Genomic DNA, 19,529 nt, shown 5'->3' with positions numbered 1-19,529 from the left:
GTCTGCTTGATTCCAAAGGGCAAGGGAGTTTTTGTGTCGAGAATCGTAATTCTTACAATTGATAGTTTTAAGAATTAAATGATATTTCTTTAAAAAGCACTAGGCACAGTAGTTGGCATTTAACAAATGTTGCTCTCTCACATCTGTCTGGAATTGGGTCTACTTGAACAGTGGGAAATTATACTTGTTGGCTGAATTATACTTGTTTCCAACTCTTCTAAGAAATGCTTATGTTTAATTACAGCAATCCTATGTCCTTCCTCATACGGAGGCTAGAAAAAATGCCGGGCAGTATTTCAAATCATGACTATTTCTCCCCCTGATCAGGTACAGGGATTTCGACGTTGTAGTCAGCAGACAGAGGCTAAATGAACCAATCACTTATTTCTGTAAAACATGCTTTTCTGTGTGTGCCTAGGGTTTTGTTTTGGTTTGGTTTCCCGAAGAACAAGCGCTTGTGATTCGTTAGGAACTTTGCGAGGTAAACTACGGGGGTCCCAGTAGCAACTGGGCCTCTGAAGGTTGAAAGCAAGAGGTCTCTGTCTCTCTGCCTCAGTTTCTGTCTATCGACGACTCTTTTCTGGGTAAGTCCCCCAGAGCCTGCTACTCTGCACCGAGCAACACCGACCGCATCGCTCCCGCGGAAAGTGGGGCAACACAGGCTCCCTCTGCCTATGGGCAAAAACTTCGTATCCATCTGGGGCGACAAACCATACAAAACGGCCGTCCCAGCTGTGCCGAACTTCAAGGCGGAGGAGTAGCCACAGCTCTTCCGGATTCCTTCCTCTTCAGCCCACTGCACCTGGACGCGGGCGGCTCGCGACTCCCCGGCCCTGACGTCACCGCACCTGGCACCAGCTGGGGTGCCGGGTGGTGAGCCCGGCCGCGGAGGGGGCGGGGCAGGGAGAACGAGGGGGCTCTCGCGAGATTTCCTTCCTCCCGGGTGCAGCTCCCGGCACCTTCCCGGCCTCAGTCGGGTCTCAACCTCGGTCTTCGGTGTCGCGTTCTAGAACAGCGGTTGCTGAGGGGAACCGCGGGAGGCGGGCTCCGGGTTGGAGGCAGCGGCCAGGACGAACCGGCTGGTCCCACCTCTGCTGCGGGAGCGAACCGGGCTGGGAAAGCCGCCGTCTGGGCGGGCGGGGGAGGGCCCTCCCGCCGCGGCGGCTTTGGCGGAGGCCCGGCGCGAGGAGCCGCCGCCGCCGCCGTCTCCTGCTCGCGGGCCGCGCCGACGGGACTGTCCGGGGAACGCCGCGGGCGGATGGAGGCGCCACTTCGCCCCGCCTGAGCTCAGGAGGGAAGGAGCGCAGCGCGGGGCCCGCCTCCCGCCGCAAGTGCGGCCGCGCGATCGGCAGGAGGAGGAGCAGCGGGCGCCGGGCTTCTCCCCGCGGGAGCCCCCAGCATGGGTAAGAGACTCGAGGGCGCTTCCCGCCGCCCGACTGCACCTCCCCAACTCGGGCAGGCGGTTCCCCTTCTCCGTGTCCGCGGGGAGGAGACGGGGTCAGCCCCTTCGCGGCCGCCCCACACCCTCCCCGTCGCCCCTCCTCGCCCTGCCTTCCACCTTGCTCTTCTCGCGGAGGAATTGGTCGGAGGGCTCATGGGTGCTTTCTCCTGCGCTCCCCTCCCCGCTTCATCCTGCTTTGGGGAAAGGTGAGGGGTTGGGGGCGGGGGCACCGGGTCCCCTCTCCTCGCCCACTGTCCGGCTAACCTCGGACACTTCCCTCCCTGCCCCAGCCTTCTCTTTCCCTCCCCCATTCTGGTTGGATGGGGGAGGGTGATGGAAAAACTTGACAAAGTAGCACTTTTAGCTTCTTTATCTTCAGCGAGGCTTTGTATAGATCGACCTTTTACTAGGTTTTCCGTTTGTTGTTGTTACGAGAGGTAATTTTTCCCTCCGCTGAAACTTGCAAGGGATGCCTCAAGGACAGGGAAACTTGACTTATTTACTTTGTTTTCACGTAGGCAAGTGTATTGGCACTTAAATATTAAATCTCATCCTGAGGACTGGGTTAGGGTTTGATGAGGTTTCAGTGTTGAACCCTTTGAGAAGCTGTTTCCTGTTTGGAGTTAGACTTCCTTGCGAGAGGAGAGAAAAGTACACGGCCTTATATGTTATTTACTGTGTGCTTTAAAGTTTTGTTAGGAGCTAGCAAAAGCAGACTGTGTTGCAGCCTAGTTTGAAAGGGAGTTTTGTTAAGTAGTGTAGCAATTCTTTTGATAACAAATATCGGTGTGGGGTAGGCACTCTCTCAATCCTTTAAAAATTAAAAGCAATTTAAAAGAAGTGTCTGTACTGTTATAAGTGTGTGCCATTATAAAGCATACATTTGTGCCACCAAAAAGCATAAGCATGTTCTATAAGAATAATCCCAATTTTGGATTTATAGAATAAATCAGGAGGATTCTATCCTTTTTTTGTAGTTGAGAGTTGGTACTCTTCATATCAACACACTGTTAACCGAAATTAATAATTCATGCAACTAACAAATGATTTAGAAGCAGGACAAATACAGACTACTGCTGATGTGGCACCTTCTGCCCACACATTGTTTTGTCGGAATGCTTTAAGCATAGTGTTTACAGGTCCTCGCTTAGCTCTTCTGTATTTTGCTAGACTTTCTCCTTTTATGTTCTTTCAGGTAACTTTTGTACAGAAAGTGCTCTTAAACCTCCAAAGAGTAAAACCTTTGCTGTTTGGAACTTACAAATGAGATTATTTCCAATTAATTAGTTGAGTGTAACTGAGTTTTTGAGGGTTTATTCCTTTAAGCGTCAAATTATAAAACCACTGAAACCGATTTGGATGACATTTATACTAAAATAGGTAATTCTTTTTTGTCTTAAATAGGGTGCAGAGTGTAATTAAACCTCTTGATGACCAAGGGTCATCATTTGTGACCATCAGTTACTGTGATGCCTTGAGGATCTGCTGGATTGTATACAGGACTTTTGATCAGATTCCTTTGCATTTTGAAGTTATTTAAATACATATTTTTCTGCTTTGCTATTGGATGTGCTTGTTACTGTGCCCTCTTCACCCTCAGTTCTCTAACTTTTCTACAAAAGTGGGAATCATATTCAAATATGTAATTCTGCATAAAGGAAAAATAAGTCTACCCTTAGTGTGTGAGATGTTCTCTTCAGGAAAATTAATGTCAGAACTTTGGCTTTGGAGTTACTAATTATCCAGAGGCTTTTTCTTAGTGACTTCTCTGCTGTGTTCTGGTTAGGCAAGTTGCTGCATTATCTAGGTAAAGTGTGGTATTTGTGTGCTTTCGACTACTCAGAATGTGTTTTGCAGGTTGATTACTTGGGGGCATTTGTAGTTAATTTTTAAAAGGTATTTGTCAGACATTTCCATATGAACGTGTACTTTAAATTTATCAGTCATGTAAAAATTCATATTAAAGTTATCCAAATCATTTAAAAGGAGTTTCCTTTATAATATAAACCTCATTTGTTTGGTTTTGTTATCAGCAGTCTTTATTCCTTATGGTTTAAGATGGTAGCTTAAAATATTTTATGTATTTTTATCTATTATTTTATCTGATGTGTCACAAAATGAAAAATCTCTGATTTCATTGTTTTGAAATAAATTGGATACACATTAAGTGACGGTTCCTACCATCTGTACTATTTAGGTAGTATAGCGAGAGAATTAAAGAGCATGGCTCTCTTCTGGGACAGCTTAAGGTCAAATCCTGGCTCTTCCACCTTGTAGCTGTTGTAACTGAGCAACTTACTTAACCTGTCTGTGCCTTCAGTTTCTTACTCTAAAAATGGGGTAAAAATAACCTTGCAGATGGTAATGGGGATTGGATGAACTAATACTTGTAAAGTGTTTGGAACACAGCCAGTGCTGATTCTTGTTATTTTCATTTTCAAATGATTTCCCTAATTCTTGTACCAGTTTATAAAGACAATTCTCAATTTTTGACCTTTGTTAAAAGGTGGGTATTGCATTTAAAGGAAGGGTGAGATAAGATAGATGATTTTGTAGTAATGCAGAAATTAATTTTTTTTCAGAAGTTTAATTTTGTGTAATACGTCTTTATAAAATTTATGTAGGAATTTACGGGGTTTTTTTTCCAGTGTTGATTATACTTTGAAAAAGTCCATTATTGGGAGTAAGTTTAGTAGTTCAGGAGAAAGTATATGGGATGAATAGTAGGAGAGACTAGTAGTTTCTTTGAATTTTATGTTAAGCTTTTATGTGTTTAGTTTCTACATTTATTAAATATGGAAGAATACTTAACATAAAGAAATTTGAGGTATTCTCTGTGAAAGAATTTGGGGAGAGTTTAGAGAAATAGAAAGGTAAAACTTTACTTTTCTTACTCCAGAAGTACAGATCTGCATCTTAGAGGGGGAGTAAGACAGAAAGCAAGTGGCATAAAGTGTTAGTTACTATGTGTGAATTTTTATTTTTGAAAAAGTAAGTGGATTTTAAGGATTGAATTTCTGTTACTTTTAGGTAAGGTTCTGAACTTCTTAGTTTACATTATTTTTTTAAGCTCATATATGATTATTCAACATGTTTAAATAATGAGGCAGTTTTAATGGACGGGAATACGCAGTTGGTTTAGAGATGATAAATGCACTTTTATAATAGAGTGATTTATTTCCTTATTTTGTTGCGCTGTTTGGAGAAAATCGTGATTTATGCAGATAAGTAGTGGCAAATGGAAATTGCCTGCTAAAGGCTCACCTTTCAGTCTCAGGATTTACTTTAATTAAACTAATCCAGAGGATGAAATGGGAATATTAGAACTTTTTTGTTTCGAAGTTCGATCACTAGCAAAACTAGTAATAAGTTGTATTCCTTAACTAGTAAGTACTTGTGATTAGATTTTTCTGAGTGTTTCAAACTTTGAATAGCTATAGTTCCAAAAAATCCCATTAAGGGTGGAAATTCACATTGATATTTTAAATTCACATTGATATTCACATTGTCATATATTTTTCTAAATTGGGGATTGGCAAAGTAAAACGATGTCACATTAACTTAATAAGATCTAAATTTTAAAGCATTTGAGTTAAAAACAAAGTTATACAACATGAAGTGCATTCCACTTGCCAATCAAAAATAAATCCAAGTTTTTATTTACACGTAATCCAGATCTGTGATTTTTTTTCCTCCTCTTATTTGTCACGGAATATCCTTCTCTATTAAATGTATTTTAATTGCAAATTGAGCCATGTGATATATCACATAAATAAAAGAAAGGATAAGAACCATATTATTATTTCAATAGATGCAGGAAAAGCATTTGACAAAGTACAACATCTATTCCTGATAAAAACTCTCAACAAAGCAGGTTTAGAGGGAACATACTTGAACGTAATAAAAGCCATCTATGAAAAGCCACAGCTAACATTATCCTTAATGGGGAAACATTGAGAGCTTTTCCCCTAAGGTCAGGCACAAGACAAGGAAGGATGTCCACTCTCACCACTTTCATTCAACATAGTACTAGAAATCATAGCCACAGTAGTCACACAATGAAAAGAAATAAAAGGCATCCAGGTCTGTAAAAGTCACAGGATACAAAATCAATGTACAGAAATCTGTTGCATTTTTATATACCAGTAATGAAGCAGCAAAAAGAGAAAATAAGAAAACAGTCCCATTTATAATTACACCCAAAATAAAAAGATCCCTAGGAATGAACCTAACCAAAGAGGTGAAAGACCTGTAGTCTGAAAACTGTAAGAACCTAGTGAAAGAAATTGAAGATGACACAAAGAAATGGAAAGACATTCCACACTCATGGATTGGAAGAACAAATACTGTTAAATTGCCTGTACCCAAAGCAGTCTACACATTTAATGCAATCCCTATCCAAATACCAACAGCATTTTTCACAGAATTAGAACAAACAGTCCTAAAGTATGTATGGAACTACAAAAGACCCTGAATAGCCAAAAGCAATCTTGAAAAGGAAAAGCAAAGCTCGAGTCATTACAATTTTGGGCTTCAAGTTATATTTTAAAGCTGTAATAATCAAAACAGTATGGTACTGGCACAAAAATAGACACGTAGATCACTGGAGCAGAATAGAAAATCCAGAAATAAATCTACAATTATATGGTCAATTAACCTTTGACAAAGAAAGAAAGGATATCCAGTAGGAAAAAGTCTCTTCAACAAATGGTGTTGGGAAAAGTGGACAGCAACCTGCAAAAGAATGAAACTGGACCACTTTCTCACACTATACACAGAAATAAATTCAGAATGGTTAAAGACCTAAATGTGAGACCTAAAACCATAAAAATCCTAGAAAAGAACATAGGCAGTAACTTCTTTGACATCGGCCATAGCAAATTCTTCCCAGATATGTCTCCTGAGGCAAGAGAAACAAAAGCAAAACTAAACTGTTGGGGCTACATCAAAATAAAAAGCTTCTGCACGGCAAAGGAAACAGTTAATCAGACCTAAAGGCAGCCTAAGAATTGGAGAAGATATTTGCAAATAATATATCTGATAAAGGGTTAGTATCCAAAATATATAAAGAACTTCTACAACTCATCACCCCAAAAATGAATAATCCAATTGACAAGTGGGCAGAAGACATGAATAGACATTTCTTCCAGAGAAGACCTACAGATAGCCAGTAGGCACATGAACAGATTCTCACCATCACTTACCATCAGGTGAATGCAAATCAAAACTGCAGTGAGGTATCACCTCATACCTGTCAGAATGGCTAAAATCATCAACACAAGAAACAACAGGTGTTGGCAAGGATGTGGCAAAAAAGGAGCACTCGTGCACTGTTGGTGGGAATGCAAACTGGTGCAGTCACTCTGGAAAACAGTTCAAAAGGTTAAAAGTAGAACTATCTTATCATCCAGCATTTGTACTATTAGGTATTTACCCAGAGAATACAAGAATACTAATTCAAAGGGATGCATGCACCCTATGTTTATAGCAGCATTATTCATAATAGCCAGGATGTGGATACAGCCCAAGTGTCCATTAGCTGATGAATGGATAAAGAAGATGTGGTGTGTGTATATGTGTGTGCGTGTGTGTACACATATGTGTGGAATATTATAGTGGAATATTAAGCTGTAAAAAGATGAAATCTTGCCATTTGCAGTGACATGGATAGAGCTACAGAGTATAATGCTAAATGAAATGTCAGAGAAAGACAAAAACCATATGATTTCACTCATATATGGCATTTAAGAAACAAATAAGCAAAGGGAAAAAATAGGAGGGACAAAGCAAGAAACAGACTCTTAATTATAGAGAACAAACTGATGGTTGCCAGAGGGGAGGTGGGTAGGGATGGGTGAAATAGGCTATGGGGTTTAAAGAAACACACTTGTTATGATGAACACCAGGCGTTGTATGGAAGTGTTGAATCATTGTATTGTACACCTGAAACATATGATACTGTTAACTAGAATTAAAATAAAAACATAAAATGTATTTTAAGTATGGTAAATGTTTGTCATGGGAAGGGCTTGAATATAGGCAAAGAAGGGTGTAATGATTCTTGATTCGGGTGAGAAGAGAACAAAGCTGCAGTTCTGCTTCTTAGGTAAACTGGTGAAGCAAGGTATTAAAGATCTGAAATTGTTCAGTTTGTGTTCAGAAGAGAAAGGGCAAATAAAATCTAATATGTTGTTGTGATTGAAATTAGGCAGATTAGGTAATTGTTATGATGGATCTGTGACTTGCTTATCTGTAGGATTTGATATCTAACTACTAGGTAGATTGACCTAAATCAAGATATATAGGTCTTTCTACATGGAAGAGAGGCCAAAACACTGGTGTGGGGAATCTGGATAGAGATCCATAAACGTATGTAGTCAGCCTGTCGGCATGAGCGATATGTAAAAGGCTGTGTGTATAGATAAATAGAGTGGCCCAGCTTGGTGTGGGAGTGGGATGTTGGTTGGTAGCAGGCACTAGGTAGAGGTTCAGACTGACATCTTGTGGGAAAAGGGAGGAAATGGGGTTTGGCAGTAGTCTTTGAAGTCCTGGCCACAGGGAAACAAAATCAGATAGCGTCTAGATTTTTATGAGAGACAAGGCAGGTATTTTTTCCCAGGAACAAAACCAGACTTGGTTATTGGAATTGTGTAGGATGAGCCAAGCAGTAATACTGAGCTCCTAAGCTATAGATGTTATATATTTTCTGTCTTGAGAGTATTTTAGTAGCCTGCATTAGTTCCTGGATCTGTAAGTGGCCTTGGATAATGGGGTGATGTGAGATTCTCTATCTAAATACTTGAGAGGGTATTTCCTGGTCACAGTCTTTCTCTTTTACTTGGTCTTCTTGGTCTTCTTTCTCTTTACTTGGTCCTAGGGATTTGATGTATCTGCCTTTTCTTTGCTGTTTTTCACCCCAATGCAAAGCAGATAACAGTTTCAGTTTACCCTTCTGTTTCAGAAACAAGAACACAATCCTTAACAAGTTGAGTAGTTGTAACTACCAATATGTAATATTAAACAGGCAAGTAAGAAGAAATTTGAAAGTACCACTGATTATTGGTTTCTTTCACTGAATTAAAGTTAGGCTATTTATTAGAAAGACTTGTTTGTTTGTTTTTGGTTTTGATTTTTGTTCGATTTGTAGCCCTTTTCACTGCTCCCACCATACTCTCCCTCCCTTTCCTCCAGATTTTTTTAGGTTAATGTTAGATGTTTAGACACAGAGTCATTTATTACCATTGTTAGGCAGATAAAATTCCTTTCATAATCCTACTAGGGCTTCTCTGACCCAAGACTGTGTTATAATACAGTTGACCCTTGAACACCTCTGGTAAGGGGTACTGAGCGCCCCCCCCCATCTCTAAAGTTGAAAATTGAGTATAACTTTGACTCCCCCAAAACGTAGCTAATAGCCTACTTTTGGCCAGAAGCCTTACCGATAAACAGTGGATTAACACATATTTTGTATGTTACATGTATTATTTACTGTAGTCTTACAATAAAGTAAGCTAGAGAAAGAAAGTCAAATGTGGGGGCACCTGGCTGGCTCAGTTGGTAGAGCATGTGACTCTTGATCTTGGGGTCATGAGTTCAAGCTACACTTTGGGTTAGAGCTTATTTAAAAAAGAAGGGAGAGAAAATACATTTGCAGTATTATAGTGTATTTATTAAAAAAAAAAAGAAAAGAAAAGAGAAATCTGTGTATAAATGGACCTGAGTAGTTCAAACCTGTTTTCAAGAGTCTATTTTACTTTGTTTTTCAGTCAGAACTCTGGTTTTAGCTCCAAGTGAAGTAGGCATTTTGGACTAAATTTGACATTGTTTCTTTTTTGTATTTTGGATTTTTGTTTGTTTCTGAAGGTCTCAGGTATCTGGATGTTCTGCTTTCTTAACTGGTTTCTTCAATCGAAAGTATATTTACTAGTTTTTTGCACTTAGGGAAACTTTTACTCTAAAAAGAAACTGCTTTTTTAAAAATTCATTGTTCTAAATTGAGATCCAGCTTAAGATGTTGATCTGTTACAGATATGGCAGTGTTACAGATGCTTTCTTTGCTAGAACCTATTTATACTGTAGCAGTCCTTTTCAGTACCTCTAGGAGACTTGGATTTTATAATCTTTCACATTTTGTATCTGTTTTTAAATTTCCCATCATGAACCCATTCTCTTTCTCAACTAATTTACAAAGACAGAGATGACTCATATGGGATCCTAAATTCTAGTATCTGTTTTAGTGTCATGTAGCTCAGGTTCTTTTTAATGATTCGGTGTCCAGGTAATTAATTCCAAGAGAGTGACTGTGTGGCATCTGATCACTGGGAGTTTCTAGTAGGAAGATACTTTAGTATGGTAACAGTAACAAGTAGTTACCACCAACATTAAGAGACATGCTGTGTTGCAGGGTCTTATGGTCAAGGAAAGGAGCTGTATGTGAAAGCTTAATCAAGAAGTATTTGCCTTAATGTGAGGATTGTAATTGATGTCATGCGATGCACTAGGGAGAGTAGGACAGATATATATTTTGGTGCCTCAGGTAGTTTATAGCAATGTTACGGATTGGGCATATTATTAGAATCCCCTAGACTAAAAAAAAAAAAAGAAAAAAAAATTCATAGCCGCTGGAGACTCTAACATAAATAAATGCTCCTGCCTCTTCCTCCCTCCTGGTTGATGAATGTTTTGAGATGGCTTATAGTGTTATGATAGGAATAAGACTTAATAGGAATAAAATTTAACATGTGAATCATTACAAATCTAAACAAGAGAGGGAGTGTAGTTCGTTAAGATGTATTCCAATGTCAGAAATGTTAAAACGTAAATAGAGAAGCATGAGGAAGATCAGTTGGAAGGCAAGTGGGATTTGTTCATCTCTCATTAGTTTGACCAGTGACATAGTAAGGACTTGGCAGTAGCCAAGCTAATTTTTTTTTCTATTCCTGGTGCTGAGTCTTCAGAGTGAAGCATGTCTTCATTTTAACTGATACCTTTAAGATTCTTTTACTTGAAAAATTAAAACTGCCTTAACATTGTTAGTATCTATCAGTGCCCTAGTACTGAGGCCCGAAATTTACTATGAGTGAAATTTCTAGAGCATTTATCATGATTATTATAATAATCAAGTGCCAAATTGTTTGCTTGGATTTTAAGTGTAGAAGTTAGTATATTTGTAAAATTGAGACCTGTAGTCTTGGCTATAGTATAATGTTTTCAGGAAACATTGAAGTTGATCTTTCAAATGTATTCTCTCCTACATGGCTTTTTTTTTTTTCTTATTCTTTAGAGTAGAAACAACAAACTTCAAGTTATTTAGCAATTTGTTCTCCTAATATCAAAGTTTTGTTACATTTCAAAATTCCTTCTCTGCTGCAGCAGGTTTCCCTCTTACATTTTGCCTTACTGTTTTGGAGTGTGTGTGTGTGTAAATAAGATGGAGACTCCATTTTTACTTAACTATTAGTTAGACCATTCTTAGCAAACACATTTTATGAAGCAGTTAAAACAATTTTGCCTTAAATGATGAAAATAAATCTGTTGAAAGTTTAGAATTTCAGAATGAATGTCAAATGGAAGTGTAAAGGTGATATTTTAGACCCCAAGGTAACCCCTTTCCCATAAACATTTCCTGAATTTCTTATATTCTTTATATTTTATAAAACCCAATTGAATTTATAGCTAGAACGTCATAGTTTAAAGCCTGAATAAAAACTCCTTTGTTATTTTCTTCATTTCATATGTAATGAATGACCATACTTGCCTCATCACTTTTATTTTACTAAAAAAATTTATCACCTTTAATAACTGGCAGAAAATTATGAGTCTGCTGTGTATCCACTAAATCTATGATTCAGCAATACTTTAATTTGGAATAATAGGGGAGAGGGATCCAGCCAGTCTAAAGAATAATACAAATTTAAGTATGGTATATTGAAGTATGTCCACCTAAACCAAACTAACAAAATCTGACTAGTGGAGCTACTGTTTCAAGTTGGTATGAGGTCTAACTTGTCTTTTAGAAATAAACCCTTTAGGGGTGCCTGGCTGGCTCGGTGGTGTGCAATTATTGATCTCCAGTGAGTATGAGCCCCACTGTTGGGTATAGAGATTACTTAAAATCTTAAAAAAACCCAAAAAACAAACAAAAAAATCCCTCTTTAATCCTTTCTATATGACTCATTTTAATTTTTTTTTTCAACGTTTATTTTTATTTTTGGGACAGAGAGAGACAGAGCATGAACGGGGGAGGGGCAGAGAGAGAGGGAGACACAGAATCGGAAACAGGCTCCAGGCTCTGAGCCATCAGCCCAGAGCCTGACGCGGGGCTCGAACTCATGGACCGCGAGATCATGACCTGGCTGAAGTTGGACGCTTAACCGACTGCGCCACCCAGGCGCCCCCCTATATGATTCATTTTAATAGAGAAATCAGTAATGTCAGATATTAAGCATCTTGTCAGGTGGGCATCTGTGTTGCATTGATGTTACATTCTCCTAGTAAATAAAGGGAAGATTATCTGTTTTGTAAATCAGAGACATTTCTATATGAGTCTTCACATGTTAAACAGATGTAGGCATAAAGGCTTAATTTGCTCAAAATTTGTTTAAAAGAACTTGAACAGGGCACCTGGGTGGCTCAGTTGGTGGAGCGTTCAACTCTTGATTTTAGCTCACGATCCCAGGGTTGTGGGATCAAGCCCCACCTTGGGCTCCATGCTGAGTATGGAGCCTGCTTAAGATTCTCTGTCTCTCCCCTGTTCCTCTTCTCTGCTTGCACGCTCTCTCTCTAAACATAAATGAAATAACTTGGACAGTGTTGAACTATAAAATTATACCATCTTAAATGAGTGTTGTGAAGCAAGTGTACATACGTTCTTTGAGGCATACTAACCTGATAAATTACATATATAATTAAAAGTTTCCTAATGTGTTAAAAAATAAAGAGGAACAGATGAAATTAATTTTAATATTTTGGCTATGTTGGCTTAAGGAAAATAGTTATTTCAGTATATATTCAGTATAAAAAGTTATTGAGATAGTTTACATTTTTTTTCCTGTCTTTGAGATCTGTTGTGTATTTTACATTAATATAACACGTTAATTTGGATTAGCCACAATTCAAGTGCCCAGTAGTCTCATGTGTCAGGTGTTACCAGCTGAACAGTACAGTTTTAGGATGTAAGCCTTTAGGTTTGTTGTGAATCTAATGAAAGTATAAAAATATTTTAAAATTATTATACAATTACAAATTATCACATAAGGAATTGTACTCTTTTAGAGTTTCTTAATGATAAACCACTTTTGGTCTTACCTGATTAATTTTATATTAGATATGAGTGATAATCTGTTGTAATTAGATAACAAATATATTTTCTCATGGAAAAAAGACTTAGTTTAGTAGATTGCATGTAATAGGCCTGAAGTTTGTTTCATTCTGCTTTCTTTTGTTTTGTTTTTAATTTTTTTGACGTTTATTTTTGAGAGAGACAGAGCATTAATGGGGGAGGAGCAGAGAGAGTGGGAGACATGGAATCCAAAACAGGCTCCAGGCTCTGAGCTGTCAGCACAGAGCCCGACGCAGGCTCTAACTCAGGAGCCATGAGATCATGACCTGAGCCGAAGTCGGACGCCCAACCGACTGAGCCACCCAGGCGCCCCTCATTCTGCTTTCTAAATGAAATACGGTTTTTGGCACTTGGTCTACTGGTATAATAGAGAAGTTGAAGCTTTGCAACCACATTTGGATTGTTATTTGAAAGTATAGTTTGGCCTAGTAGTTAGCAGTTCTTTCATTTTATAATGCTTAACTTTGGAGATAAGATTTAAGAGTGGTATTTCACAAATACATGAATACTGTTGGTCAAGACCACAGAAGAATAACAGAAATAATAATTGGTGATGTAATATGTTCCTAGTTGATATGGGAATACATGTCAGGAGCCTGTCAGTTTTAAACGTGTAAAATTTTGCATGAACCTTTGTAATGGAATTGTTTTCGGTACAGGATCTATATTTTTTATTGGATTTTCAGTGCATTCTGAAAAAAGTTCTCAAGGAGATTCATAAATGGCTATTCTATGATTTCCACATTTTAACATTTCTGGTTCTTTGTAATCAGTGCTATCCCACACTAATTGCTTTTGCCCAGAACAATAATAATTATAATTCTGTCTTGTCAGTAAATACTTTGGTTTAAATTAGATATTTTTTGAGGTCTTGTATACCAGTACTGACAGAAGCATTCAAAATAAAAAGGTGGACAAGATCCTTGCCCTGGGTTGTTTAACAATTAATGGGGAGATTGCAGTATATTGTAATGGCTGTTAACATTTAGTGACTATTTATTAAGTACTTCTGTTTAAGGCATGGTTTTAAGCCCTTTACAAGCATTATTTAATTTAATTCTCACAACAAATCTATACGTTTTTGGGTTCTGTTATTTTTCTCATTCTGTAGATTAGGAAAGAAGCATAGAAGTAGTAGGTAATTACTACTGAATCCAGGCAATTGTCTGTATTCCCAGTGCTTGTGCTACTCTTAACCACTAAAAAATGTGGAACTAATTCCTAACTCTTCCTCTGAGAGGTGTCTTTAGGGTTATAGATAACAGGCATTTAGATCTTCCATATCCTGCCCTACTTTTTTTTTTTTTAATCCTCCATTCTTAACACATTGTGACTGACTTTGTAATTTCCTTACTTACATGTTATTGCTTATTTACCTTACCTTTTTAGAATGTAAATACAGGGTGTACAAAGTTTTAGAATATAAATTCCAGGAGTGCAGAGCTGCTACTTTTTTTTTTTTTTTTTTTTTTTTTTAATTTTCGTTCTTCATTAGATGTATTCAGGTGCCTGGAACAAGTGGGAACCTTCCAGTAGCAGCCCCTCAAATATTTGCTGAATGAGTATGGAGTATCATATTTGTGTTGAAAGAAGAATTTAAAATTCTAGGCAATTTAGTATCTTCCATTTCAGTGCTACAAATAGCTATGTACATTTGATATATCAGGCACTGTGATAGGGCTTGGGAATACAAAGATAAGTGAAACAAAGTCCCTGCTCTCAACCCTGGCCAGATAATGTTTTTTGGTAACTTGAAGGTAACACCTCTTTGAGTATATGAATTTAAGTTATTTTTTAATGCACGTATTTACTTTTGGTGTATGCTTGGAAACATGGAGAAATTCAAATGATAACTTTAGATTTTTTCATGATTCTGATTATTCTTATAGGTTCTTGCAGTTGTTTACATAACTTCATTACATTTTTAAAGTCTTGAGAGTGAAATTGTCTTTTATAGCAATTTTCCATTTTTTGGTAAGCTAAAATTTCTTTTCAACTGATATATTGGCTAATTGTTAGCATTTAAGGAATGCTTTAAATGCTAGGCATTTTATTCAGTATTTAATTTCCATTGGAGCGTTCTGGGATTAAACATCATTGTTTCCATTTTCCAAAATCAGAAATTGAAGTTAAAGAGATTGTTACTCACCCAAGGTCAGAGACAGGATGTGGAGAAGGCTGGAGTGAACTTGCATTGTTCTGATTTTAAAGCATGTCCTCTTAATTATTTCTTAAAACATTGAGGGAGAAAATTGAGCTACACAGAGCAAGTGATACAGATTGAAATGACTATTCCAATGTGGTGTAAGAAAACAAATTTAAATATTTATTACCCTAAAATTGTGGATTGGTATTATCCACATGTATTTGGTATTTGGTACATGTATTTGGGTAACTATTTTCTCTTAAAAGATTTTAAATTTCAGCTGTGTGTTACACTTTGGTCTTTTACTTATGTATCCAGTAGATTATCATAAGATTTTTTGATGAATTCTATAAAACTTTATGACCAATACATGGTATGTTTTTAATGTGCCTTGAAATGTGCTTAAAACTAATTTCTACTGTTTTTTCAAAATTAATAGTGGAAATAAAAATCTGAATGAGGACTATATAAACAATTATTTTTATTTACTTATTTATTTTTATTTTAGAGAGAGAGCGCATGTATGTGCAAGTGAAGGAGAGGGGCAGAGGAGGAAAGAGAGAATCTTAAGCACGCTGCACTTAGTGTTGAGCCTTTCATTAGTCTTGATCTCAGGAGCTTGAGATCATGACCTAAGGGGAAATCAAGAGTTGGGTACTTAACCAACTGAGCCACCCAGATGCCCCTAGATGAGGAATATTTAATAGAATTTTCCACCTTGTTTGCTTTTCAGATGTATTTTGTATATTTGTTCTTAGGAGGCATTAATTACATGTGCATGGTAATATTTTTGCTTTGAACTAAGTCTTTATGTGATTAAAATCCTTTTGTTTTTTAAACTTAGATTATTTTTGTAGATATTTGTCACCTATGGATCTGACTTAGTAATATTAAAAGGAATGTAATACTGTGTAAAAATTTTCTTATACTACATACTCTATTCTCTGAATACTCTGAATAAGAGCACTTGGTACTATGCAGACTTTTGCACTCTATTTGAAATACAAAAAGAGGGTTGCATTTTGTGTATGATATCTTTAGATTAGGCACAAATCACTACCAGTGATTTACTTATTTCTGTTGAAAGTAAAGCATGTTTATCAGTTCTCTTTTAATTTGAGGAGAGCACAGAAATTCTGATATTATATGGCTAAAAGGACTTTAGGGCTTACCGTGCTTTTCATTACTATTTTGACTGGGTAACTATAGGGAACCTGAATAATGAAATGTCAAGTAACATTAAGCAACGCTCATCAAAGTTGCATTTCTCCATTTATGTAAAAATAGCCCTGGAAATAAGTTCCTGGTAAAGATTTTTGGTTTTGGCAAGAAATATTTATTACTGAAAATAAAAAGTAAAAATATTTTTTATTTTTATTTTAAAAAATTTTCAAAATGCTTATTTTTGAGAGAGGGGGAGGGGGGAGGGACAGAGGGAGGGAGACACAGAATCCTAAACAGGCTCCAGGCTCTGCACTGTCAGCACAGACCCTGATGTGGGGTTTGAACTCATGAACTGTGAGATCATAACCTGAGCTGAAGTCGGATGCTTAACTGACTGAGCCACCCTGGTGCCCCCAAAAAATATTTTTTATTTTTTATCTTAATTATTTAAATAAGAGGTATAAAGTATTTCTATCATATTACTGCTTCTTTGGAGTAAAGCTTATAATTGTTTCTGAATTTACAGTGGAAATTTTTTTTTTGTTAATATCTGTACAACTTCTTGCATTTTGTCCTTTGCTCTAGTAAACAAAGGTTAAAGCTCAACTGTATAATATAACCAGTGATGCTAGATAGAGTATATTTAATTTGACAGACCTAATTAGATATTGTAATATTTATCTATACTGTATTGATCAGAACCAAAGTAAATATTCCCTAGTGAATGCCCATACAGTTCAAACCTGTTTAGAATTTGTATAAATTGTTTATATTATTTTTTTATGAAGTGACTTTTCATTATCAGAAGAATAAATATTTATTAGGGCAGAATAGTTGGCAAACTTATAATATTACCATCAATATTTTGTGTATAATTTTTTAAAAATTCTGGATTTTAAGATTTTTAACTTTGATTTTCAGGCAGTCTTTTGTTTTTAAAAAAATCAGTATTTTTATTGTGGTTTTTTTTATTGTTTTTTTTTTTAAATTACTATTAGAAGATAAAATTGTAGACTCCTTAAAAAATACTACCAGTAAACACTGCCCCTACCTGCAGCCAAGTTGTTAAGGGGAAAAAAAAAATTTATATATATATATTCTTAAACTCTTAGTGGCTGTACTTCATTTTAAATACTACAGTTTTGCTTGTTTTTCAATCTTGGTTGTATTATTTTTCTTTTTGGTTCTTTCAAATGCCTTTAATTCTTTGTCTGGTTTGCTGCAGATATTTATTCCTAGTTTCCAATTTGCTTGCTTTAAATTTTGATTGTTTTGTTTGCTCTAAGTTTAGAAATGTCTCCTCACCAGTTTTGATACTTCCATTTCCTTCCCTCCCTCCTTTGTGTTCCTCTTCCTCCTTCCTTCTTCTGTGTGTGTATGTGTGAAAGAATTCTGTTTTTTTTTTTTTTAAAGTTTATTTATTTATTTTGAGAGAAAGAGTGCACTCACATGCACAGGGGAGGGATAGAGAGAGAGGGAGAGAGAATCTCTAGCAGGCTCCATGCTCAGTGCAGAGCCTGATGCAGAGCTGGAGCTCAGGAACCATGAGGTCATGACCTGAGAGGAAATAAAGAGTTGGCACCCAGGCACCCTGGTTTTTTCTTCTTTTTTTTTTTTTTTTAAGTATAAGTTTTTAGTAATATTTACACCTGACGTGGGGCTTAAACCTATAACCCTGAGGTCAAGAGTTACACCTCTTGGGGAAAAAAAAAAAATAAGAGTTATACCTCTTTGGGCACCAGTATTGCTCAGTTGGTTAAGCGTCTGACTCTTGGTTTTGGCTCAGGTCATGATCTCATGGTTCATGAGTTTGATCCCTGCATCAGGGTTTGCTATGACAGCACAGATCCCGCTAGGGATTTTCTCTCCCCCCCACCCCCCCACCCATTTCAAAATAAATAAATAAACTTAAAAAAAAAAAGAGTTACATGTTCTGACTGAGCTAGCCAGGTGCCCTGAGAAGAGGTGTTTTTTGTTTTTGTTTTTGTTTTTTTAGTAACTCAACTGGAACCCACCAGATATGGTATGAAATGAAAATATGTATGTTGCATATTTCCCCTTATATGGAGCTTTTCAACCTTAGTAGTTTTGGGCCAGAAATCAATTTGTTGTGAAGGGCTGTCCTGTGCATTGATGGGTACTTAGTGGTATCCCTCGCCCCTAACCATGAGATGCCAGTAGCATTGCCTGAGCCATAACCAAAAGTGTCGCCAGACTTTGCCAGCTGTTGGGCAAATTCATCTTGGTTGAGAATCATTGCCCTAATATAGATTAGTTCTGAACTTGCATGTTATAAATCTAGTTATCCTGAGAGAAACTGAATTGGTAATTTAGCCCCAAAGCTTAAGTTTTCTAGGGCAAAGCTTGAGCTTAAGACCTCATGTTAGAAGCTTTTTCCTGCAACAAGAGGGATTGAGTTCACACAAATTACAGTAAGACTGAAGTTTGTTGAATGCTGTTTAGAACCTGTGGATCATGTGGTATTTTATCTATTTATATGATAAGTGAGATTTTCCAAGACATTTATTTATTAATTATTATTAAAAAACTTTTAAAATGTTTATTTATTTTTGAGAGAGAGAGTGTGCACGTGCATGAGCAGGGGAGGGGCAGAGAGAGAGGGAGACATAGAATCTGAATTGTCAGCACAGAGCCTGACGCGGGGCTTGAACTCATGAGCCGTGAGATTGTGACCTGAGCTGAAATCAGATGCTTAACCGACGGAGCCACCCAGGAGCCCCTATTATTGTTTTTAGAGTAAGTGTTATGCCCATTGTGGGGCTTGTACTTATGACCCTGAGTTCAAGAGTTGTACGCTCTACTGACTGAACCAGCCAGGTGCCCCAGATTTTCCAAGATTAAACCTCTATCCCCTGCTTATTGTGGTGGCTAATTATGTATTTGAATTCCCTGTATTGGCATTTTATACAGAAATTTATGTGTTTGAGATGGTACGTTTGTGGGTGCAAATTTTGGTCTTAATATCATTTAAATTATGTTTAAATAATAAGTTATGAATAAATAATGAATACATTATTTTAGTGAATAAATTATTTTAAGATAGTGAAGTTTTGTAAATCATCTGTTTTGGAGAACTGTTTTTGAGGACATTTTTTAGGCTACTTTCAGATTTTATTCCTGGATTATGAAGCTGTTGATTTTTTTTTTTTAATCCCCTGAGTAATTTGTGTGTGTGTGTGTGTGTGTTTAATAAAAATTTATCCATGTAAGTGAGATTTTTAGGCTTGGCACTCTATTTATTTATTTATTTTTTTAGGCTTGGAACTTTATAGCCTAACGAAGAACCAGCCTAGTGTCGTAGGTTCTCACATGCCTCTGGGCCTCTGTGTCTGGCCCCAACTCTGCAGCATCTCTTTCTAGAGTGTTGAATTGACAAATCTCTTTGTGTATTCTGTAATCTCTTGTGGCTCCAATTT

The 19,529-nt window shown here is 37.1% G+C and overlaps 1 protein-coding gene across 1 annotated transcript in view; it reads left to right on the top strand.

Annotated features, from left to right (window-relative positions):
* The first annotated feature begins 1,263 nt into the window (after positions 1–1,263).
* CD2AP (CD2 associated protein) overlaps positions 1,264–19,529 on the top strand; it is a 136,854-nt gene continuing 118,588 nt past the window's right edge. The window contains exon 1 of the mRNA XM_027057604.2: positions 1,264–1,403. Coding sequence (XP_026913405.2) covers positions 1,400–1,403 — 4 coding nt within the window. The 5' untranslated portion in view covers positions 1,264–1,399. The remainder of the gene's footprint in view (positions 1,404–19,529) is intronic.

The sequence above is a fragment of the Acinonyx jubatus genome, chromosome B2 (genome assembly GCF_027475565.1).
Source record: "Acinonyx jubatus isolate Ajub_Pintada_27869175 chromosome B2, VMU_Ajub_asm_v1.0, whole genome shotgun sequence".
NCBI lineage: Eukaryota > Metazoa > Chordata > Mammalia > Carnivora > Felidae > Acinonyx > Acinonyx jubatus.
Note: the sequence above shows the minus strand (reverse complement) of the source record. Positions and strands in the feature narration are given on the sequence as shown.